Here is a 26,359-nt window from a genome sequence, read left to right as displayed (position 1 = left end):
AGAGTAAAAAACGTACATACGGCACCTTTAAACAAAATTCTTTCAAATGTGGTGTACCACGCAGGGAATTCTGGGAATATCCGTTTACTGTTTTTGATTGTAAATTATACATTGATTTGTTCTTTTTTACTTCTAAAAACTGCACTATTAACAGGATTTTACTGTAAAATTACATGAAATGTCTGATTAAATCTTTTACAGTTTTTCCATGTATATAGTATGGGAACTTACTGTTAAACCTTTTTCCCATAGCGTTTTTTTTTTAAATTAAACAGTTAAAATTACACTTATTTTTTACAGTGTACTGTACAGTAGAATAGAGGGTGGTTGGTACATGGTACAATATTCTCATTGGCCATGTTTCTATAATTGCTTGTTCCATAGATATGACTTGGGCCCGTCCTTTTATTCAAGTGTGATGTGATGACAAAGCTGAATTTTTAGCAGCCATAACTCCAGTATTCAGTGTCACGATCCTTCAGAAATCATTCTGATATGCTGATTTGGAGTTCAAGAAACATTACTTATGTCAATGTTGAGATCAGTTGTAGTAGTTTAATAGTTAACAGTTGTAGTTTTGTGGAAACCATGATACTTTTTTCAGAACTCTTTGAGTAATGTAAAGTTTGAAAGGACAGAATTTTAACAACAGTTTAAATTTAATAAGATTTGTAGTATCTAATAATGCTTAACACTGTTTATTAATCAAGTGTGATGTTTTCAAGTGAAAGTAATTTACATACAGTAAAAGTATTACACAATGTGACACAATCACAGTTAATGTGAACATATTTTATGTGTAATAAACTGTATAGTTATGGAGCGGGTTTTTGGACCAATACGATTTTACTGTGGGTTAGCTCAAAGCTGCAAAGGTTGAAACCAGGCAACAGTACTTTTGCTCATTACCTTCATGGCTAGTTTGAACTCAGATTTACATGCAAGAGATCACTTGTAGGTTTATTGCATCGTGTTTGGACACAACATAGTATAAATATGATTACCTTGATAGTTCACAATTCATTTCAACTACTGTGCTTATTGTTGTAACTGTGTTTGAGCATTTTGAAATTATTTTTTTTTTTGATTGTGTGCAGTTTGAGCAGCTAAAAATGTGCTAATACCTTGAGTTGCTATTTCCTTGTCAGCTTGAATCTCACATCCTACAAATGCTTATAGCTAAAGGACTTCATGCTTTTCTGTACATCCAACTAAATAACAAGCAAAATCAAATCTAGGCATCTGCTGTAATCGATACTCTTTCACTTTCACGGCCAATCTGACCCTCATCCATATAACAGTCCTTTTCATACAGTGATGTCCAGTGCAGGTAAAGGTGCCCTTGAAAATCTAGATGTTCTGCAGTACTGCCATAAATGCACTTTAAAAATTACAGTCCCGTTTACAAAGCTTCTGCTGCCTTATCTGCCAAGGCCCCTGCTTTTTCTGTTCAGATATGATATATGATATGATATGTGTACATGCTATGATGTTTTGATATTTTAATAAAATATAGTAAATAACACAAACCCGATTCCAAAAAAGTTGGGACACTGTACAAATTGTGAGTAAAAAAGGAATGGAATAATTTACAAATCTCATAAACTTATATTTTATTCACAATAGAATATAGATAACATATCAAATGTTGAAAGTGAGACATTTTGAAATGTAATTCCAAATATTGGCTCATTTTGGATTTCATGAGAGCTACACATTCCAAAAAAGTTGGGACAGGTAGCAATAAGAGGCCGGAAAAGTTAAATGTACATATAAGGAACAGCTGGAGGACCAATTTGCAACTTATTAGGTCAATTGGCAACATGATTTGGTATAAAAAGAGCCTCTCAGAGTGGCAGTGTCGCTCAGAAGTCAAGATGGGCAGAGGATCACCAATTTCCCCAATGCTGTGGCGAAAAATAGTGGAGCAATATCAGAAAGGAGTTTCTCAGAGAAAAATTGCAAAGAGTTTGAAGTTATCATCATCTACAGTGCATACTATCATTCAAAGATTCAGAGAATCTGGAACAATCTCTGTGCATAAGGGTCAAGGCCGGAAAACCATACTGGATGCCCGTGATCTTCTGGCCCTTAGACGACATTGCAACACATACAGGAATGCTACTGTAATGGAAATCACAACATGGGCTCAGGAATACTTCCAGAAAACATTGTCGTGAACACAATCCACCGTGCCATTCACCGTTGCCGGCTAAAACTCTATAGGTCAAAAAAGAAGCCATATCTAAACATGATCCAGAAGCACAGGCGTTTTCTCTGGGCCAAGGCTCATTTAAAATGGACTGTGGAAAAAGTGGAAAGTGGAAAACTGTTCTGTGGTCAGAGGAATCAAAATTTGAAGTTCTTTTTGGAAAACTAGGATGCCATGTCATCCGGACTAAAGAGGACAAGGACAACCCAAGTTGTTATCAGCGCTCAGTTCAGAAGCCTGCATCTCTGATGGTATGGGATTGCACGAGTGCGTGTGGCATGGGCAGCTTACACATCTGGAAAGGCACCATCAATGCTGAAAGGTATATCCAAGTTCTAGAACAACATATGCTCCCATCCAGACGTCGTCTCTTTCAGGGAAGACCTTGCATTTTGCAACATGACAATGCCAGACCACATACTGCATCAATTACAACATCATGGCTGCGTAGAAGAAGGATCCGGGTACTGAAATGGCCAGCCTGCAGTCCAGATCTTTCACTCATAGAAAACATTTGGCGCATCATAAAGAGGAAGATCCGACAAAGAAGACCTAAGACAGTTGAGCAACTAGAAGCTTGTATTAGACCAGAATGGGACAACATTCCTATTCCTAAACTTGAGCAACTTATATCATCAGTCCCCAGACGTTTGCAGACTGTTATAAAAAGAAGAGGGGATGCCACACAGTGGTAAACATTGCCTTGTCCCAACTTTTTTGAGATGTGTTGATGCCATGAAATTTAAAATCATCTTATTTTTTTTCCCTAAAATGATAAATTTTCTCAGTTTAAACATTTGATATGTCATCTATGTTGTATTCTGAATAAAATATTGAAATTTGAAACTTCCACGTCATTGCATTCTGTTTTATTCACAATTTGTACAGTATCCCAATTTTTTTGGAATCGGGTTTGTATAATCTATATAATACAATACAAAATAGTTTAATATATTACAAAATTCAAAATGTACATATCTCATACTTATCCAATCATAGGATTGTATTTTTTGGAAGTCTTTAGGTGTACTTGTTTTTTAGCTTCCTAATTGTTTCCTTTGTGTTTCCCTCTCAACAGACTAAGTATGTAACTACCTCTTGCCTGTTGCATTAATCAGGGACTTCTTGACTAAGTCAAAGGGGACATCACTGACAAGAGACTAGAGGGTATTAGTGGAATGGATGCTGTCAAACTGCCTGTTCAGGGCATTTACACTGAGAGTGATTCACAGCAACAAAGTGACCAGAAGTCATTCATTTCAATGACAGTTGGTGATTTGAGACGACATATGTGACCACTGGCGATGCGCCAAAGTTGAGTAGAGTTCAACTTTATGCAAATGCACAGCAATGCAACGTTTTAACTAGTCATGTGACTGGACAATATGCCACAGTTGGATGCAGTCGTGGTGGAATACTTATTAGCAACAAACAGTACAGCAGCTTGCCAGCAATGCTACTAACCTATAACTACATTTTCAGTAGCGAGACAGTAACGTTGATTTCAAAACAGTTTGTCTTTTGTGTATTGTAGTTGTTTTTTTCCTTTAGCATGACAAAATGCTGTATACCTTTATTTGTTACACTGTGTTGTACACAAGTGAGCTTAGGAAATAATCAGATACAATCTTGAACGTTCTCTCTCAAGGGTTGTTGTGAAGTCTGATTCATTTTAGTGAATTGATTTGTCCATTTTAAAGGTGCTGTATGTAGGATTCAAAATATTGGAGAGGGTTTTTTTCAACCAGCCCCTCCTTCTCAGAGTTGACGCACACACAGGTTGCCAGATTGATGACACTAACAGGAACAAGCGCATTTGACAATGAATGAAATGAAATACGCTGTGTTTTCCACCAACTGGCAACCCGGCATGCTGAAATACGATTGGGTAAACTGGCAGTGGGCGGGTTTCACAAACCAAAACTAATACCGTAAACTAATGCATAAAATGCAACCTTTTTTTGACAGTTTATGATTTATATTAACATTACAGAACAGAGCATGATCAATATTATCTTTCAACGTTCAATTTCAATAAATGTAATTGCACAAACTATTTAGGCTAATTTCAATTTGTTTATTATGAAATAACTCAAACATATGTTGTTGTTTTTTTCTGATAAGCATTGTTCATTGCTGCCTTTCCAAAAGCTTTAATGCTTTCTTATGATACTTTTGGGAATCGCAGCCCTGTTTGAATGCACTGTCAGACGTGAGTGATCTGATGAAATGAATGGATTGGTTCTGTCTTGCAACGTATGCGCATGTTCAGATGAGCAGGAAAATGGTTCTGTCCTACACAATTATTTGCTAACATAGGTTATTCGTCCAATTCAGTGCATTATTTTTTTTTTTTTGTTAAATAAAACTGGTAAATAAAACACACCTTAGTATCAATATTTTTTGTTTGAGTATCGATACTTTTGATACTCGCATCAGTATCGGTATATTGATACTTCGGATCGATATGCCCATCCCTAATTCCGGCCCGGAATGCACATTTTCAAAGGAGAATAACTGACTGTAGCATTGTGTTTCAGATAAACAAGTATGTTAACTTAGCATGTTTCTTAAATATCTGCAAACATATTATGGTATTTTTATGCTTTAGTAGAGTCAAAAACTTACATACAGCACCTTGAGCTAAATGGTACAAAAAAAAAACCTTTCTGAGTCACCAGTTTTTAGTAGAAAAATAAAGGAAACTTGAGCAATTAATGGTAGAAAATGCTTTAAATAATGAGTAGCTTGGCAAGCTTAAGTTTTAAAGTAGTTTCCTCTAAACTTATATTAAGTGGAATATGTCAGAGAGACAGATCTGTAGCCATTTAGTTCAGTTAATAAGTCTAAAAGAGTTTTAAGTATCATACAGAGTTTCTGCTGGCACAAACACTGTTTGATTTAGAAGACTTCCTGAATATCAGTGTCTCGATCTTGTTACAATCTTTGTCCACATTGATTCTTAGTAGTGAAATCCTGATGGTCCTTTTTTTTGTTATCACATACAACTCCAGTACTTTACTGGGGGGAAACTGAAGTCTTGAAAAGTGTTTATGTGTTTGCTAAGATAATGTTTTAAAAACATAGTTTTGGAAAATACTTTTTTAGCCATGTGATCTTTGCATAAACCCTTTGTATTATCTGTGGTAGATGAGTTACTTTTTTGTCAGCATTAGAGTAAAGCAGCTACAGGTAAAGCATCTCTGTGACTTGGGTGCAAATTTTGTAAATTATACCCTAAACTTTAGAAGTTCATCATATGTAGACAAAATACTGTACAGGATATGTAATATGATTTTTCTAAAAAAGTTTTCTTTAACAATCATTCTAGTTAGATTATAATAGCTTTAAATAAATAACATGGCTTCTATAGACCGTAATCATAGTTGTCATATTGAATTTAATGCAGATGAAAACAAGGCTATGAGGGATAGACTTACAGCCTTTACAATGGCACACACTGTAAAGGTCCTAGATCATTACATTTTCTCAGCTCACACCTTTAAAAAACTGTTTTATGGTTGCTGAAAGTTGGTTTTTAGAAAGACGTTTCGTCAACTGTACAATCCATTGATTGCACTGTACTTCTATCCCTCAGTCTAGTTTTCATTCCTGTCAGAATTGAAATATGCTACCCTGACTAGTCTATTGTGTCTTTTTAACTTTTGAAAACCAGAGTTAGCCAGAGTATTTTAATAGTTAACTCTGATTACCATCACACACAATGTGGAAAAAAATCCACCCAACATATTAAACTGAAATCCACTTGAAGGTCATGATCATATCGTGATGAAGAAGGTTCATTTTTCAAGATTTCAAGTAGTCAATTGCCTCTAAATGAAGAATCACCCAGGAAACATTGCAGACAGTGAGTATGTCTTAATTGATAAAGCACAGCTGGGTTTCTTCTCATAGTGGCAAAATGAATCCTGTTCTCCCTGTTCATCACTTTCCCAAACTGTTGGCTCCTTAAACAGTATTTTTTTCTTTTTCTGTAGCTCATGTCAGCATCACCTCTTTGTTACTGAATGTCTTTCTTGCGCACTTTGCAATAAGGGGTAAAAAAGATCTTGCTGGGTTGTGTAATATCAGAATATTGCTGAAGTATATTTGCTTCATGCAATTCTAATGTTTGTGCAGAATACATTCTTGCTGTTGGAGTAATATCTGAAATCCACTATATTGCAAAATATACTAATTTGAAAGAGCTGAAAAAGATTATCATACAGTCTCTTTTTTGTCATGATGACAACAACAGTTATAATTCCACTGTGTCAATGAAATGAAACTTTAGCTAGTTGTTGTACGACTAAAAGTCCTACTTTTTGAGCTATTTTTCTAAATTAGCCCACAGTGTCTCAGTCGTCTGATGTAACGGACTGCTGCACTTGCAGCATGCTGCAGGGTTAGAGAGTTGTTCTTAGTCTCCAAAAGTGCTTCTTGCACTCAAAGCTGTGTTTGCCGATAATATACTTGGTCTGTCTCATGTTTCTCTGTGGCCCCATTAATGGAATAAACTTTACATATAGAGCAGTCCAATTAAAACAAAGACAGACCATGGCCCCTCTGCAACACATTAGATGCAGTGGACATTTACATAAAGCTGCCATCAAGTTGCTCCTGTGGCTCAATGCTGCAGCACCACACAGCACAACAAAGCCGGCAGAGTTTGACTGCTCTTGGCCGGCTGCCCTGGAAGGTGGCATTAGCCTTGATACCCTCAGAGGACAAAGTAAGTGCTCTCTGTACTTCCATCAGTGTTTACAGTCTGGATTAGTATGTGAGCATCCTTGTGTGTGAATCTGCCATTGTCTATATATCATAAGTGCAACATCTTGCTTTCATGTGGATTCAAATACCTCTTTCTCTTAGTTTATAGGAAATCTTCTGATTTAAATAAAAACATTTTTTGCATAAAAAGAATTATGTTTCCTATGTAATAATTTCTTTTGCAAATTCATTATTCAGCAAAAAGCTTCACACAAATTACAAGCGAAGTTTAAAGTTCTAAACTTTACAGCATAATAAAAAAATATCCACACTTAAATTATAATGTTCATTTTTTACATGTATATGTACTGTTTTGCAAATTTGTTACAAATAGCTCGAGTTAAATGTTAAAACATTAATTTATTACAGTATTTACTATACTTTTATTAAGGCTGTAATTCAGATTACATTCATGTTTATGCTTTAGTTCTGAGTATCGTTAAAATCTGCAGAAGACATAAATCTGTGTTGTACTTTTATTGAATGCATTCAATATGCTGTTACTTATCAGTTGTAATATTTAGCCTTTATCTATTAAGCTATCACATTTATTTCATCAGGAGGTATTTCTCTGGAGTCATATTTGTTATTTCAAAGATAAATGATCTTTGAAAGTCATTCCTTTATTCTGTCTGCTGAGGTGTGATGCATTCGTATCACATGCAGCGGCAATAAATCATCATCATCATTGCATGCACATACAATATATCGCAACTGTGACATTAACAAAGGTGTGCTCAACCTTTTTTTTTTATGTTGTCAGAAACGATCCCCACTGATTAAAGTGGATCATCCTCTCATGGCTTGTAACAGCATGTTTCAGACTGCCACAATAAATCATGTGGCAATATTCAGGGTCCCAGGTTCCCAGTACTAGTGTTTCTGCAGTCTTCCATGTCCTGGGCTACTGTAGTGGGATCGGGAATTATGCTGTTGAACCTGTCTCTGTTTTACCCACGACACATCTCAGCACTATTTCGACTCTGGAGTCCCGGTCACATGACTGAGCATGAGCTCCATGCAGTCATTATCCGGTACAGTGCTCTGATTTTTTGTGCACAAGCTTCTCCATGCTCCAGGACATGGATTCATATGAAGCAATAGGCTTTCGCTCAGAGTATCACAGATCACATTTTATGATAGAGAATCAAATTAAAATGAATGATATGAACAAGGAATGTTTTTGTCACACAGTGATTCTGTGATTGTGACCACGTTTTAGCTCAGCTTTGGATCAGAGATGCTGCAGTAAGAATGGTTGTGTGCCATTCAGAACTGAATTGAGAATGCCTTTTAAATTCTAATTTCATACAATTTGAATCGAGGAAGCACACAAAATGGAGAAGTGTAATTATAATTTAAAGAAAAATTTAAATAGAAAAAAAATGAAAGCAATTCATAGATTTTTTTTCAGTATAAATTACCTCTAAACATTTTATCAAATTTCCAGAAATATTAGATGATATTATGTATTTTATATATTGTATACTGTATACTATATCTTTTGTTTCATTAATTTTATGACATTTTATGGATCATGAAAAACACTTTATTTTAAGGAAGCACAATATATTGGTACCATGTTTGTTATTGGCCAATGTTACACAATTTTAAATTCTGGATTTTTAATTATGTATCTTTATTTGCTCTATTTTCATATTTAGATTACATTTCCTGTTATGTAACATGCAATTGAAGTTTCTTTTCTTTTCAATTAAATTTTTTTAAAAACACTAATGATTTAATGTAATCATTTGAATGAACATCCATTTTTTTCCATCTTAATGTACATTATAATGTTGTTATGCCTTATTTCACTTGTAATATTTTAAATAACTAATTTTAGTTTTTACTGTTTTTTTTATTTACACAAAATAATATAGAATTTTAACATCAGTAATAACCTGAAAATAGTTAATCAGTCAGAATTTCAATGTCTGTGGATCACTACTTTATTTCCCAGAATGCTATAATATATATACTATATGCCAATATTTATTTGAATAAAGTTATTTGAAAACAATGTGGTGGACACTGTCGAGCTATATGACTAAATATAAAAAATAAAAAACTATTTAGAGAAAAATGTTTTGTACATATCAGGGAACAAATAATCATAATTTATCAGACTTAATCATGTAATTATTTAAGTGTTGTTGCAAAACTTGTGTTACACTAATGAATATTCATTTTTGTGTTGAATTTCTCTGAACTGCAATTTAGTAAATTATTCTGTCTTTCCAGTTCTAATTCCAGTGCAACTTATTGTTTTGCAAATTCTGAAATTTACCCATATCCTGACAGTAATTTTTAATAAACTGTTTTCACAAAGGCAAATGCTAACCCATTAATTTCATGTGTCAAGTAAGAAAAATTTCAAATGACATATGCAGAAATATGCAGTAAGCATATGAGAGCCTGATTTGTCTGCACAAACTCTAAACTGCCTGTACAGTTTTATTAACATGACCAGGGCCTATCAGATGCCTCGAGCATGAGATATTTTTTGTTTTATTTTGTTTTGTTTTTGGCTGTGTCCTCATGATTAATGGTTTGGTACATCATTTCCTTTGAAATGTAATTTGTGGTAATCACATTGCCTGAATAGGTCCTGTATGTTTGTTACATCAGGCTTGATTCAGGCCACATGATAATGGAGTAATTTAGTAGCACATGGAGCTTTCACTTACATAACCTTCTTGAAAATAGTACCTTTTATATTCTGATATAACTGAGCAAAGTTAAGCTGTAATAGTGGTGACGTAAACAGGCATGTGTGAGATTGATTTTTATTTTCCTTTACCAACATTCTAATAAGTTGGAAAACCCCTAAATCGGCACAGCATAGACCTATAACAACAGATGCAACAATAACAGAAAAAATAACCATATGTTTTATGATTTTTGTGTGTGAGAGACCTTTGTTTTCCTTTTGTTAAAATGGTTGCTGCACCCTGTTGAAATCAAACAACTCCTCTGCACCAGCCAGGTCTTTTCATCTGTAAGAACTGCTTACAGAGTTTCCTCCTTCTCTGCAACCCGTCTGGGTTTTCCTTATGTAGTCATCAATGCGAATCACCCATTGAGAAGCTTTATAGTGACTCCTAACCATACGCCACTTCTCTTGTGAATGATACAGACAGCATTGATTTTGGAGTGACCCTCCCCCCACACTACATGTATTTGGCAATTTTCTTTCATTCATAGGCCAGACACTCAAACGCAGATGTGAATGTTTGAAAAATTGCCCAAAATGTTGCTGTGGCATGACAGTGGTTGACCTAAAAAAGAGAAAAATGACCGTAGCAGACACTTTGTGCTAATTTCTGCAGTGGTGTCTTGTCCCTTGTGGTGAGAATGCAGCACATACTTGTGTTGCTTAACCTGCGTTACAAATTGCAACACATTTTAGAATGCAATGTTTTGTGAGATCACTTATTTATGTAAGCGTTACAATTTGCAACATGTGTTTTAGACATTAGAGTCTGTGACGACTCATACTGCAATGACTCCTACCAACTTCAAGAGCATGGATAGTGGATCATAAATAGGTGATGAGATGTATCTCGGTTTCATAGCCAGACATTGTTGTTTTCATGGACTTCAGGTTAATGTTGGAGTGACTGTGCTGAAAGAGCGTTTTCTCTGAAAGAGCGTTTTTCTTCTCTTTGCCCATAAAAATAGAAGCTTGAAATGATGCCGTCTCATCATACCACATATTATTTTAGGTTATTGTTTTCTTTTTCTGTTTTTTTTTTGATCCAGATTCAAAAGAGTTCTTTGATTTCTTCAGCAGATTAATTTTTTTTCAGCAAAGTTAACGTTTATTTAGATGACACTTTTAGCCCTTAATACAGATTCAGATCTTCAGGTGTAACCTGAGGTTAAGATTGTTCATGGATCAACCCTGGTTGGTTATCAGTTTTTTGTTTACTATCCCAGATGTGTAAATCACTAAGACTATAACATGTGTTCTTGTGGGTCGTTTTTATACTGAGTTATGAAGGATGCAGCAGACTACCATGACCTGACATACTTTTTTTCAGGGACTGCAATCCAGGTACCCATTTTGGCTTTTTAAAACACAGAAAGTGTGTTTGGTAGCACTATAACTATGGATATATGACCAGTTATAATGTTTCTATAGTGTTTCACAACCTTAATTGTGTCAGTGAGTAAGACACAGATTTTTTTGTTGAAATAGCCTACTGCATGCAAAAGTAGCATCACTGTTTCAGGATTTTACCGCAGTGTGTCAAAGCGTATGCCAGCTGATAGGCTAAGGTGTTTTTTTTCTCTTTGTAGTATCGGTTTATTAGTTTTTGGTTGAACTGAATATTATTGAATGTATATTAGCTCTGTCCTAGCCTGTAGCTTGTGCTAGGTTTGCTTGCGCTAGCTGTCAGGCTTACCATGCGGGTGACTGTAGTGCTGTTAGGATTGTGTGAAAGCAAACAGTTGTCTCTCAGCTTGACTATATACTGTACGTGCGAGTAGTAGATCTCTCTCTCTCTCTCTCCTTCTCTTTTTCCAGCAGTCTACTCAGGGATCTGAGCTACTGGAGGTTGTGCTGTGTAATTTTTGCTGCAGTGCAGCTGACAGTATTGTAACACCGCCTCTCACAGAATATGTCTGCCTTTTTGCAGCACTGCTTCTAAGCTGTGTGGAGCAACTCCAAACTGCTTTGTTTAAGAAAAATTGCATTAGTCTTCAAGTTTCGTATTCATCCATCATCACTGACATCCCCTGTGCTTTGTAGCCTTACGTTTACACTTAGATAGCTTTGTCAACATTTTATGCTGACCTTTTGGAAGTTATTATTCCTGCATTATTGGCTGCTTAAGTTATTCCGCAATTCTTTTTGCGGTGTTACTCAAACTATATAAGACTTATAACTCTTACTACAGTAAATTCCCTTGGCATTTTTTTTCTTACTGTCATTGGTAATGATACCATTGCACATGGTGTCATAGCACAGCTAATTGTAAGTTTATAGATAATTACTATTATTTAGAGGACTGTTAGTGTTTACTCATCTGCCCTAGGGCTAATTAAGTACCTTCGCTAATAATGATGCTTTCAAACAAAGAGGGGACCATAGAGAGGAGGAGGAGAGAATAAGAGACAGATGGAAAATGATTAAAGGTGACATTGAGCTTTTAAAGAACAGAAAAAATTTAAAAGTTTAATTTGAATATTCTTCCAGATCAAAAGGCAAAAAAGACCATAGAAATGTAATGAGTAGATACAATGGTAGTTTGCATGCAACAGGGTCCTAAAATAGTGTCTAATTGGTTATGATAGGTATAAATAATACATTTACCGTTTTAACTCCTAGAAGTATCAGGAATTATAAATTTTTATTTTCTAGGTTTTTTTTTTTTTTGTTGGTTGGTCGACATAAAAATCAGCTTTTATAGTCCTCCTAAAGACTCCTAAACATCAGCACCCTCTACTTTTTTTTAAACACCGGCAAGCTGATTAAATACACAGAACAATGTGTAATCGATAATACAATATGGTGTTGTTCAAAGTTTGGACTCATTTTAAATCAGGATATTGTGATAAATTCATTTCATGATGGCCTGTCATTGTATTGACATGAAATGTTTCTCATGGTTATCAGGCATTTCACTGTAAAGATGCAGGCCCCTTTGGTGAATAAAACTGTACTCAGTAGGTACAAGCTTACCTTGTCAATAAGAGATATACAGGGCCCATGAAGGCCTGTCTGAATCCTGTAACAACAAGTTTTGTTGCAACTACAATGTTTAAGGAAAGGCTCAAAGCGACACTAATATTTTTATGTACAGCTCTTTTTGTTTTGCAGCACTGAACAAGTGTTATGTTTCCATGGTGAGACTGCTATTACTGGAAATTGGCAACATGGTCTGTTCTAACCTGTAAGAACAATATCGAGAAGTGTTTGGCTGCAGACATGCACTTGCACTCTCAGACATCAACAATAAGACTTATTTTAAATTTGGTCTTCATAATCGTAGTCCGTTACGTCCGCATTAGGCGTTCGCTGTATGGGAGGAAAAGTGAAAGTTTACACATTGTGTTCATATTGTGTTCATCTGCTTGCCTTGTACATTATATTAATAAACGGTTTATCGAATTTGATCTTACAAATTATAGTACAATCTTAATACACTAAGCCATTTTAAGTGTTTATGGCTTTCTGTGAGAGGAAAACGCTTAACGAGAGACTTTGAGCATTGTGTTCATATTCTGCAGTTCTGTGGCCACAGATTACACTTGTCTTTTTCTCCTACAGGTGACTTGCAGGACTTTACACATTATGGTCCTAAATTAGTTTTAATTGTTTAACAACCACAGTGTCTCGTCTCCATTGGCAACACGCACGATTTGTGTCAATTGCGAGTGACGTCGCAGATAGTGGAGAGTGCAGGTGGTGAAGCAACATTGGAATTTTTTTTTTTTTTTTCTTGTCTTCACAACCTGGCTACTTTTGTAAAATGTTGAGAGATAAAAAATAATTAATTAAATAAATAAAGTTAAAAAAAAAAAAAAAAAATTGCAAGTGACGGCACTTGCGGAAGCGCTGGTGTCTGTGAGTGCAAGTGCATGTCTGCAGCCAGGCCCTGTTGACAATATCAGGCACGACATGATATCTAAGTGATAGAGATGTACTGTATTGGTAACACTTGACATTTCTCAAAGGTTATCAGTATTCAGCAGCATATCAGTGTTCCAAGTTGGTCACCAGTGCAACAGAGCAGCTGCTTACTTCTGAAGAAGCCATAAGAGCATGGTTAGCATTCACAAGCTCAATGCTGGCTGTTCAGCCCCAATGGTGAAGGCTGGTTGATACTGAGAGGACTAGAAAATGGAAACCTCAGGGTTGATAGAGATTTTTGAGAGACGCATACGCACTGCAATCAAACTTGATGTGCAGGGTAAGTGCAACCTGGTGTGCCTGCTGTTTTGTGTTGCTTCTGACAACTCTGTTCCTTCTTTTAATGCCTCTAGTGTTACAAGTCATAATGCAGTTTAGACTAGTCAAAACTTCAATTAGACAGCCGTAATACAATTTGACTAGTAATGGTTCACACTGATGATATCTATAATGCAATTTTGATGCCAGTTCCAGATCAACAGATGCGTAATTCAATTCTGACTAGTAAAAATTACAGGCTCACATATCTAGAATTCAATTTTTGCCAATCATATGTCCATATGAGTTCCATTGGCTTTTACTTTTAGATATATAAGTTTCTTATACATATGCTTTTTTGTGTGTTTTAATTGTTTTCACTGTAAAAAACAGTAACATTTTTATTCAGATCAATCTGCAACTCATTTTAACTGATAAAAATGCAATCCATACTAGAAAAATCATAATTATGACTAAACAAAATGGTTTATTTTACTAAGTGTTGTTCATTAAGGGAAGAACAAAAGAGCGTACAGTCAAATGGACAACAGCTTTTAATATACTGTAAAACTAACATGGAGAAACTGCCCTAGAGAACTGCTGTAAGTCAGAGAAGCAGTGTATGTCTGTCGAATATCACACACTACAGCAAATATGCTGATCTAGCATGAATAAAATTTTAGAATCCACAAACAAAATCCATTCACTCACTAGGGTGTGCAAAGACATGAGTGATTTGAGCAGAACTCTCTTCATTTTCTTCTTCCTCTCTCTGCATGGTTGAAAATAAACAGTGAATCAAAGTGTAAATCATGTGCAGTCACATAAAAATATCTGGGAAGACTAGTGCCAGACAGACAAAACTTATTGCTGCATTGCATCACTGCACATATGATAAAAATGGAAGGTCGAGTTTTTATCTTATCATTGTTTATTATCATTATTTATTTATTTATTTTTAATGAAACGTCTTTTTTATTATTGCCTGAGCAGGAGGATGATATGATTATGCATTCACTGCGTCTGGCATCCCCTCACATCCTCCTTACCTGTCTGGAGGGTGAGATGAGTGAGTCTTATTAGAGGAACTGCTGAGAGATGGGCAGACCCTGGTGCTGCAGGGTTGCAGGGCTGCCAGCTCTCTAGACACACATTCTGATCTCACTGTTGCTCAGATTGATTCAGTCACTGGCCATTTTGCTGCTCTTTAAGCCCCCAGTATACTCTTAGCAGAGAAAGTTCTTCTATGTTCGGGTGAACAGAAGTGTGTAATAGTAGTACTGATTGCTAACGTTGACAAAACGTTAATGTTGTCCTTCTGAAAATCTGTGCAAAAATTTGCGGAAGGTCTGCGTTGAGCCAGAATTTGTTCTAAATAACATCACACCCAATTGTTCTTTGATTTCGCTTCAAATATATTGAGTCCCAGAGTCCTGCACAGGTCCCACTTGGTAAACCCGCTCCCGAAGTACTTAAAAGAACACCCAACCCGTTATCCAACAGCAGCACTAATTTCATTCCATACCCAACCCATTTGACATTAATAACTCTTGCGCATTGTGGCTATTGTCATAATCACAGACACAGAGGTGACTTAATAATTGTAATAAAATTATTTACACTGCAATACACTTAATACAGATCTGTTTTTGACATAATAGGTCTTTTTTTTTTTTTGGTCCCACCCGCTACAATGTTCATCACCACTGGTCCTCTTAACAGCATGAAAAATAAAACTTTTATTCAAATTGTGAATAGATTACAGGCTTATACAGAAACTGTGAATAGATTATAGGCCTATACAGAAAGTGGGCAAAGAGGGCTCCCTTTATAATGAAGCTGTTAATCATACAGTTGCAGCCCGAATGGGCACGAGTCACAATGTTGCAAATCGCATTGTAAATAGAAACCTTTGACAGTCTTCAGACTACAGAGCATGAACACAAATAAGCACAGGACCATTTGAAAACAACTGCCTATCTGCGGTACTGAACAGAGTCTAAATAGTCTTGGCTATTGGACCTGCAGTCCGCCCGTGCCTATTGATTCCTGCACAGCAAATAACAACATAAATATCATTCCACATGTTACATCAAATATTAGCGATTCTTTAGATTTATACTGTTGCTCTGCAGTCTGTCTCATAGTTTCGTTCACACCCTCACACAAGTTCCACAAATAACCCTCTTTATCCACATGCATACATGTACATCCTTAACCTATCTCTTGATTGCCATAGGAATGTTTTGATAATCCGGTGGCACTTAACAGACTCAAACCACTCTAGCTTGGCACTTTGATGGCAGTTTCAGAGGTCTGGGTCACAGTGCATTGTAGAAGTTCATCTAACCATTTAATTTTCAGCTTGCTCTTCACACAACATGGTGGCTTCAGTAAACCTTGAATACAGAGCATCAGTCAAATGGACATTTTTATGATACTTATACTTTGCTTTTTGTCATTTTTGGAGCAGATTGGCTGAATAAAATGTTGTTCGAGCTCCAGCCCCAAGCCTAACACTAAAATCTGTCTGGTTGATATGAAAGTTGTTTTTCGAAACCAACAAAGCATGTTGATGCAGAAAAATGTCCTTCTTTGCTAAATAATTTCCATGAGTTTATTTCACATCTCAGTCAGTACATCACATTAACATCAAACAAGGATGCGTTCCTCTCTCTGGACTACAAGAGCCCAAGAGGACAGTCTTTGAGGGCTTTTGGATGTATTCCATGCAAGAGGAGCCACATGACTTGCTCATTAGTAGTGAGTCTTTCTCCACACCACCTTATTAAAGTCAAAATTTACCCTGTTTATTTTCATAATGCACATTCCTGGTCTTATTTTGAATTATTCATTGGTGCTTTTGATTAAAAAAAAAATGCAAATGTAATAATGTCATCTTCCTTTGATATTACTTTCGATTTCAGCTCATGTCCTTAGGATTGAATATACATTATTCTGCTTAATACACAGCTACTTGCCACATAAGTAAATAATTAGACCCAAAATATAAATCTGAGTTTAAATATTTGAACGCAAAGCTTCTTTGAAGAAAGCAGTTGTTAGCAAGCAAGTTCAAACTAGATGGATATTTACAGGATATGGTACAGTCATACAACTTATTACACAGCATTTCACCACATACACAATTATGGCGATAAAAGATATTGATTTAAGATTAAACTGTTTTAAAATCTTATTTTATAATCCATTACAGTGTACAAAAAAAAACAAAACGTCAAAACAAGAGAGACCAAGTCTGCGATTCCAGGATGGCATAATTAAGTAAATGTATACATAATATTGATTTGAGTTTTAATATTTTATTAGATAACCAACTGCAAAGCTTCCATGAATAAAAACTGTTCCTAGCAAGCATATAGTGCTGACTTCAGTTACCCTGATGAGCCTGTGTTATCAGCTTTTACTGGTTGTTATTGAGGAATAATATACATTGGAATGTTGCAACTGACCAATCAGAATCAAGTATTCCACAGAGCCGTGTAATAACATACATCACATTGCATTATATCCAATTTAATTTACACATAAGTTATATCTGCTTGGTGCTGCTAGGTCAGGAAGACTGTCAGTGACAGTTCAAACTCTAATCGTGTGCTAAATGGTGCTTTATGGTTTAGGACACCTTGTTATCCTTTTAAAAAACATTTCTACAATTGGAACTAACGATTTTACGATTATGATTTTTTAACTATTTGTAGGAAAGTGTATATGTGCATTGTCCACCCAAGGTTATGGCCCACACTGAAAGGGACATCAGATGTCAGATTGGCACTGTGCTGTGTAACGCTCGTTCAACAAACATAAGATAGGTTGTCACTACACCTCCTCCATCTATCTTGGTCGTGATGCGTGAAAACCCTCATAATAATGGCCATCTAAATATAGTTGGCTCTTTCAGAGGTGGCATAGCAACAGAGTTGGGATCCATTGACTAAAGAAACTGAACTTCAGTACTGCCTTTTGAAATCCGTTTGAATAGAGTGATCTTGACTCACCGTCTTTGTCTTGTTTAGATGTTAAATATTGAGGAGTTATGAAAGAAGCTGGGAAATAATGGATGCATGTTTGTTTCTGTGAAGTTGCTTCGTATTTTGATAAAAGAAGACTTTAAAACAATTCCTGAATTTTGAACCCTTCCTCCCTTAAAGTCAACATAAAGTGCTATTCAAAACCCATTGTAGGCTATAAAAAATTTACATTATTTTATTTATTTTAAAATTAAAATAAACAATTTCTTTTTTTTATTTTAACATTTAAATAAATTTGAATTTTAATGAAAAAAGTATGTAGACAAAAAAAGAACAAAAAACAGATAAATAGCAGCAACAGTTGAACAAACTTCATAGGTGTCAGTATAAAATATACAGTAAAATTCTGCCCTCTCTTCTACTTTAGAAAGTTCACCTTATTTTTTTGCTTTTGGCTTCCAGACCACAGTGATGTCTCAACTTCACATTATTTTCCACTCATCCCAAGTCGCAATCTTTCTCACGGAGGAACCTGTGCACAATTATTTACAACATTATACATTTTTGTAATGTTTCACCTTTGCTGTCTCATCAGAAACATTGTATTATTTTAAATCATTTAGCAGCAGTTAATGAGATGTCACACTGGCCTCATGAGGGGGTCTGCTTTTTCTGGCAGTTAAAGGCGTTTTGCGGTACAAGTAAAAAAATATTTTGAACTTTCTCAAGGGCTCTTGTCTTCTGTTAAAGGTTATGGCTTTAAAACTGAGTAATTATCATGTTTGACATCCTCTCGCACAGGCATTTAACCTGTTGCACTGACTGGCTTTCCCACAGGGGAACTCATGTAGAAATTGTTTTAATGTTTTCCATGAGTGGGCTAAGCAGCTGTTACATGATTCATCATTCTTTTTAGGAATAGAAAGAAAATGGCAAAGAGGAGGGTATAGTGAGGATAGCATGGGAAAGATCAGTTCTGAACACAGATTGATGAGACTGTCTGTTTACCGGTGCTGTGAGTTACATCCTAATATGGGGTCAAAGTGGGCAGTTGTTTAAGAGATAGTTCATCTACTCACTCTTAGGGTTGGAAATAAAGACCTGATTCTTATTAAGAAGCTGGCTTATTTATTTATTTTTTAAAATATTTTTAAAAGGGTTTTTATATATACTTAAGAGAAAAATTATTTTATGGTACTAAGAATCAACACTTCACTAAAAAAAAAAGCTTCACAACCCCAGTTACTATAGCATATGGTTTTCAAACTATATGATGCTGAGTAGACGACAACACAATTGTCATTTTGGGTTAACCATCCCTTTACACATTTAACACCGGCCCTTGCAGTGCAACAGTATGCCACGTTCTGTATCTCAAAGTGTTGTGTGCTATACAAAGGTATCAGATAGAGAGAGGAGAGGGTGAGACAGACAGAGCGACATGTTATGTCAAATGATGGGTTAATTTTTGAAAAAGAAAGAGGCCTCTAAGAGATAAAAGACAAAAAAAAAAAAAAAAAAAACAGTTGGGGGTTTTATTCAAAGTTCTGGATCAATGAACCAGGCAGCGACACTTTTCCTACTAATGTCTTCATAGCTCAGAGGACTGGTAGACTGAAAATGCCAATGATATATCCATGAAGAGATTCCAGTAAAAAAGCCTGACTTAACCAGTCTCTTATGCAATATTCACATAGCCCTGGTTAACGTAAAAGTAAGGAACCATTCATTTGTGAAATGACTGTAGAGGCTAATAAATTACCTCTATAAGTTATCCACTATTATTACTGTAATTCACTGATTTAATTTATACAAAGGAAGCCAGCTGGTCTCATGAGAGTGTGGACAGTGTTCAAAGTTGCCGCATCCATTATTCCCCTCTGGAGACTCGAAAGTGATCGTTTTACCCAACGCAGCAGCATTTCCTATAGAAGGCTCAAGTAAGGGGTCTGGAAGTAATTAAGTTACCAGTCATTGTTGGGTTGACTCAGATGCTGAAACAGCAGCTCCCAATGCACCAAGATTTCCCACCAAAAAGTGGAATCACATTACTTTAACTTTACATAGCATGCAGTTTTTGAAAGTTTAGTTTGCGAGATTCATGAATTATTAGCTGGGCTTGCTTATGCAGACATCATCATTATTATTGTCCACTTGGGGTTGTGTGTTTATCCTATTTAGTATTGTTAGTGTGACCTCAAAATGAGGAAAGTTGTGCAAATTTTTTCCAAAATTTAATCAAAATCTAATAAAACTCTTTTTAAATTATTTTTTTTTTTTTTTTTTTTTTTTTTTTACTTTGCAGTAAAAGTTGGATTTTATTTTATAAAGTTTTTTATGAACTGTGCCTCAAAATCTTTAGCAACCCCATAGCAATGCCTTGGCAACCAGCTAGCACCATGACTGAACTATCATGGCTTAGGTTTGTAGCGATTTTATATATATATATATATATATAGTCAAACCAAAAATTATTCAGACACCAAATATAATTTTTGATATTTTTTTTACTAGTGGATACAGGACACTATAGTTCATTTATGTAAGTGAGGATAGCAAAATAAAGTAAACTGTGACATATTATAACCAAAAATTACCTATACTTTGACCTCACAATGTTTTGCTTAAGTGTTATCTGACATTATCAAGATGAATTTGTTCTGACACAGTTTAACTCTGAGTTCTTGTCATATTTAATTACCATTTTCTAAACTATAGCGAATAAATTGTGATAATGTGTGAAATGTTGAAAGTGTCTGAATAAATTTTGGTTTGACTGTGTGTGTGTATATATATATATATATATATATATATATATATATATATATATATATATATATATATAGTATATATATATATATATATATAGATATATTTTTGCCAAAATGATTAATTTATATATTTATAAGAGTTTTTAAATCTGATATATATTTGCTTTGCCAAAATGATTAATTTGGCATGGAGTCATTTTTATACCTGCTAGAGTATTCCTGATTTCCAGGAAAGAAACAATATTAATATTACATTTGGTCAATTTTATTTATTTATTTGTTAAATTTTTACGCTATTTTGTAAATATTATTGTTTGTGGGCACCCTTGCATCCACTTGGTGCCCCCAGAACAGTTTTGAAAAGCTCTTTTTAACTTGCGTTGTGTGTCTGGTGATTTACACCTACAAATCAGCAAAGACAATTTTCAGGCATATGAAATGAAACCTGAGCGAAGTGTGTGGTGAAACACTCCACAAGAGGATAGTGATTGAGTTATACAGATTGTATTTATTTATTGAATGTGTCGATTTTTTTAAACACTTCTATTTACATGTGGTAACTGGTAAAGCCCACAAGCACACACACCACTATTCACTGTAGTGTAATGTTCCTGTATCAAATGTCCGTGTTTTTACAGAGGACTGCTCTGCTGGCTTTAAAAGAGGGGGAAATCTGTTTGTGGCTAACTGTGCTTCCTCTCAATCTATCGGCCTGTATCCTTTTTCCCTGCGAGGGCAACATCTAAACACTGGACCTGCCCAGAAAGGCAGGTGTCAGGAGAACTTGATCCCCTCGGGGAGTATAGACCTGTGATTCTGCGTGCCGGTGTCTTGTTGAATCCCTTAAGATGACCTCCCTCTGTCCTTCATCAATTCTGAGTGGATAGAAAGTTGAGAGAATGAGTCAAGAAGGAAAAAACTCTTATCTCTCAGAAACCGAATCTTTTGATGACACTGACAAATGGATGTTATGGGTTTGCATGGATCTCTGGCGAAGAGGAGGTGAAAGTTTGGAGTAAATGATGGACAAGTCAGACAACGCTATATAATAAACTTGAAGTCTTAAAGGAATATTCTTAACAAGACAAAATTCAATGACAGAATTACAGAATTAATGATTAAAACTATACAAATACACAAAATAAATTCATTAAACATTAAAAAGCCTACAATTCCATTATTTCAATAATTTCACGGCTGAATGTGAAGCTTATAATTTTATAAAAGCCCTTACATGAATTCTTCAGTTAAAACTTATTTAAAGCTGTAATGTTCTTATTGTGTTATGGATTTATACACAACACTACACATTATATATAAAAAATATATATATCTAAAAAAAAGTTTGAAAAAGTTATTATTTAAATGTTTAAAGATTGACCACATTTATTTTCTTTGTATGTGCCTCACTGTAACACTTCTCTTTTTTTTTCTGAAACGAAAGTCTAAATTAATTTTCATGCTAATCAACATTTTCAATATTAGTATTCTTAATTGAGCTTTACTTTCATGAACCCGAAATTTTCATTTAAAGGCACAGCATGGCCATGAAAAAACTAAATTTTGCACGTTTTTGGTGTAAAAAAACTTGACTAACATTATGAGAATTCAGAGAGAAAAAAAAAAATGTGATATGACCCCTTTGAAATCTATAAATATATATCCAAATTATTATTCATTGAATCTGTTTTACAAACTGAGAGCCTGGATTCATGTAATTTACAATGTGGGACTGCTATTAGAATGCTGTTTGTGTATGAACACCGTCTAATTATAGAGAGACGCTAGCATGTCCTTGAAGTACATGACTGCTGAGGTGGCTGTAGTTTGCTGCAGTGGTGACTTAAGGGGAGATCAGGGGTCAGTTTTGTTGTTGGATTCTCTGATTCACACAGCCTCTTATTTGATTACCCTCCTGAAGTCAGGCAGGAGTGTTGATGCCAACAGGTAAGGGTAACAGACAAGGACACATACCTGAAGGCTAAATAACATCAGATGTCTGTGCTATTAGGAGATATATGTTTAAGCTAATAATAAAGCAAACCTCAGTGTTACGGCTGATGTGTACACATTTATGCTATGTCCAAGGTCACATACTGTATGTCTTCAAGATTTAAGAGAACTGATGTAATCACTTCCAGAGTTAATGGGGCCACATCATTGTATTGATGGTATTCATACTCAGCATTACTCATTTCAGTGAGTTAGTCACTTCCTGGTTCAGGCACGTGTGTGTGTGTGTCAGTAGAGAATTGGAACTGTGTTTTATTGTGCCTTAACTGCATTATGAATGCATAAATGTCATATCCCTCCAGCATTATGGTCATTGAGGACTAGGTTCTTCCTTCTTTCATATTTGTGAAATTTTCATGACCTGGAGATATATTCCTGCTATATGGATATATATATATATATATATATATATATATATATATATATATATATATATATATATATATATATATATATATATATATATGACAAATTATTATTATTTTTGAGAGTATTTTGAGAGGAGAGTGCTCTAGTCCCCGAATCCAGTCCAGAGCATCCTCTAGTGCCCGCTCCTAGAAAGCGCCCTCCAGTGCCTGCTCCTTGAAAGCGTCCTCAAGTGTCCGCTCCTCCAGAGTGCCATCCTGTTTCCGTGTTCAGCCTAGAGGGGGCTCCCAATCCAAAGTTTAGCCATGAATGCCCAGAGGCTCACAAATGACTGCCCTCCCACCCGCTCCTGCCTCCTCCACCACTGTCGTCTGGCAGCCCCTCTGCTCGCCCTCAGCCCACCATCATTACAGTGCGATCTCCGCGGGTCTGCCATCCTCCAACGTAGCCATGGCTGGATAATCCCTCACCTTCGCCTCCAGCCTCTGAGGTCCTGACTCTTCCGCGGCCCATGGACCCAGCAGATCCATCTTGCCTCCTAGCTCCCTTGCCTCCACCATCAACCATCGATCCACCAACACCACCGGGCTCCCTCGTCCCTCTAGCTCTGCCTTGGGTCGGTGTTGACCTGCCATTGCCTAAGGACTCCGCTCCTTTGGCTGCACCTCGTCGCTCTATCCAACCGGCTTGGTTGGGCTCCTTCCTCCCGCCAGCTCCACCTGGTTCCTCAGTCGCTCTGGCTCTGCCGCGGATCACTGGATTTCTGACTTAGCCTCGGTCGCCAGAGCCCTCGGCTCCACCCTGGCACCCCAGATCCTCGGCATCCCCCTGGCTCGTTGGCTCTCCATCTCCACCTCGGACTCCTCAGCCACCTGCTCCGCTGCTGTTGGTCGGCCCCCTGGACTCCGGAACCTCCTCCCAAGTTACAACTCAACCACCCCCGGCTCCATAGGTATCCATCCTACTCCGGAACCTCCTCCCAAGTTCCCACTCACCCCTCCCCATGTAGTTTTGACAGCGCGAGGACGCGCCTTCCGGGAGGGGGCGTAATGTCAGGATTCTAGACTGTTCTGTGTCATATTTTGCCCCTGTTTCTGTTCCTGTTTTTCCTTATTTGGTCATGTTCCTCTCCTAGTTTAGTTTGATTAGTCATACCATGCACCTGTGTTTCCCCAATCATCCTCTGTAGTTTAGTCCCAGTCTGTGTAGTCTGTCTCTGTCAGGTCTACTTGTTTCTGTGTGTGTTTGCCCAGCTCCTATTGTGGATTATCTCATGTTTTCATCATTAAAGACTGTGAATTCTACTCTGTGTCTCCTATGTTCTTCCCGCAGCAGCATAACGTGACAGCTAAACCCTTTGTTGTTGTTGTCTTTATTTTATTTATTTAAAAAATATATATATTTTTGCCAATTTACGTTTACATTTAAGGCTGCAAATTCATTTAAAGCTTGTAGTAGAGAAATAAGGCTCTGATTTAAATTATATAAATAAATTATAATATATATTAGGCCTATATTATCTAAATATATGCAAAATATCAGCATTATGTTGATTTAGTTTGTATTCATGTGTTCCTTGGTTTCACTTCCCGCTTCTCATTTGTTGTCATTGACATTCATTAATTACCACAGGTGTTATATAGCACTTTGATGGATACAACTGCAAAAGGACTTGCTGCAGTCCATCAACAACATCATTGAATTCTGCGCTGATCTGCAGTAATTTCTAGAATATCATAGACATGAAAAATAGAGAAACACTTTAAAACAACACTGTAAAATAATAAAAGTAAATATATAAATAAATCTGTACAGAGAAAGTCAAATGGCATGACAAGTTTACGTTTCAGTTACAAAAGACCTAGATTTACAATCCAGAGGAGTCTTTTATATTACATAACACATGAAATTAGAAAAAAATTAAAACATTTTTGTCTATCCTTATTGCAGGGCTGTTTATACAAGATATTATTATTGTTGTTCAAAAATCTGTAGTTCTGAACGTATACCTAATGCAGTATACTTCTGACTGTATATTCATGTGGCATTACGATGGGTTCCAGTGAGGCACCTCAGTAACCACTTCAGAAAACTGATAGAAGAGTTTGTACCTTCAGAACTTCATCTAAACCAAGGTTATGACAGCAATATCAAATGTTCATGCTCCAAACTAACTCTGAGGGAGGTGCTCATGCGTTTCGCTTACAACGTCCATAAAAGGGACAGTTCAAGTAGTCTTCTTGTTTTATCCCCTAATTTTTCATCTATGCATAATGTATCTGATGGACGCCTTTTATGGCGTCCTTTAGATATATAATCAAATATAAGTCTTTACACAGATTGGGTCACTGATAATATTAAATGTCCTGATGAAGGTAAACCAATATAATAATATGTGAAATGAGTTTAATGTTTTCCCAAAGACCAGAGGAATTTCTGGTTTTCATCTGAAATCCAGCAGCCGTATTAGCAAAAATTATCCATTACCTTCTCCAAACACAAATCTGTGAATTTTAAATAGGACAGGACTGCATTCATTTAGGCTTTTTTACTAAAAGTCTATAAAAAAAGGTCTATATAAAGACCAGTTTTGGCTTCAACATTAACAATTAATTGATTGTTGTTTTAAAAAAAAAATTGTATTTGTGAAATATTCATGATGTATTTGTTTTAGCACATTTATTACTTATTCATACATCGGATGTAATGGAAATTCATCACGGGCCATTATTTGCTTAAACAATGCCTCGAAATGCTCTTAACCAGCAGCATTTAGAGTTTTGGCTACAGTGTAGTGCTGCATCCCATGTTCAGGGTTTGGCTTCCTGGTTGGATCAAGTGAATGCTCATGTAAGCAGTCTTTTAGCCAGGAACACTGCATTTGTTTTTAAGGGTTCTTTTCAATTACTCTTAAAATTGTATTGTTTTTGGTGCCAACAACTCTTCTTTATTATTTATTCATTAATTTGCATTGTAATGCAGAACTGTGCAGTGCTGTCCTCTAAGGGGCTTTGCTGTTTGACCAGGGCTTGACAGATAAATTGTCAAGTGTTGATTCTTTAGACTGATATGAAGTACATCCACACTATGCATCGTTAAAATCGTGTTATTCTGTTTATTTGAACACAATATATAACATGCACAGTAAATATGAATAGTTTAGTCATATTTCAACTTAAAGCAACCAGCTTCTGTTATCCTTGGGAAAAACAAAGTAGCAGCACAGAGGAGAACGTGTCCTCCTGCTTGATGCCAGCTGGCCCCAAACATTATCCAAAAAGGCATTAGGACTAACGGTACTATTAGCTCCTGCTTGCCTACAAATGGTCTTATC

General features: G+C 36.0%; 1 protein-coding gene across 2 annotated transcripts in view; it reads left to right on the top strand.

Annotated features, from left to right (window-relative positions):
* fgf14 (fibroblast growth factor 14) overlaps positions 1-26,359 on the top strand; it is a 131,669-nt gene that overhangs the window by 6,286 nt on the left and 99,024 nt on the right. The window contains exon 1 of one of the 2 annotated variants that reach the window (XM_042763872.1): positions 13,734-13,905. The exons of the other annotated variant lie outside the window; for it this stretch is intronic. Within the exon in view, the coding sequence (XP_042619806.1) occupies positions 13,836-13,905 (70 nt within the window). The 5' untranslated portion in view covers positions 13,734-13,835. Of the gene's footprint in view, positions 1-13,733; positions 13,906-26,359 lie in introns of those variants that run through there. 2 annotated transcript variants of the gene reach the window in all.

This window comes from Cyprinus carpio, chromosome A9 (assembly GCF_018340385.1).
Source record: "Cyprinus carpio isolate SPL01 chromosome A9, ASM1834038v1, whole genome shotgun sequence".
NCBI classification, from domain to species: domain Eukaryota; kingdom Metazoa; phylum Chordata; class Actinopteri; order Cypriniformes; family Cyprinidae; genus Cyprinus; species Cyprinus carpio.
The sequence above is the reverse complement of the archived record's forward strand: the minus strand, read 5'-3'. Positions and strand labels throughout refer to the sequence as shown.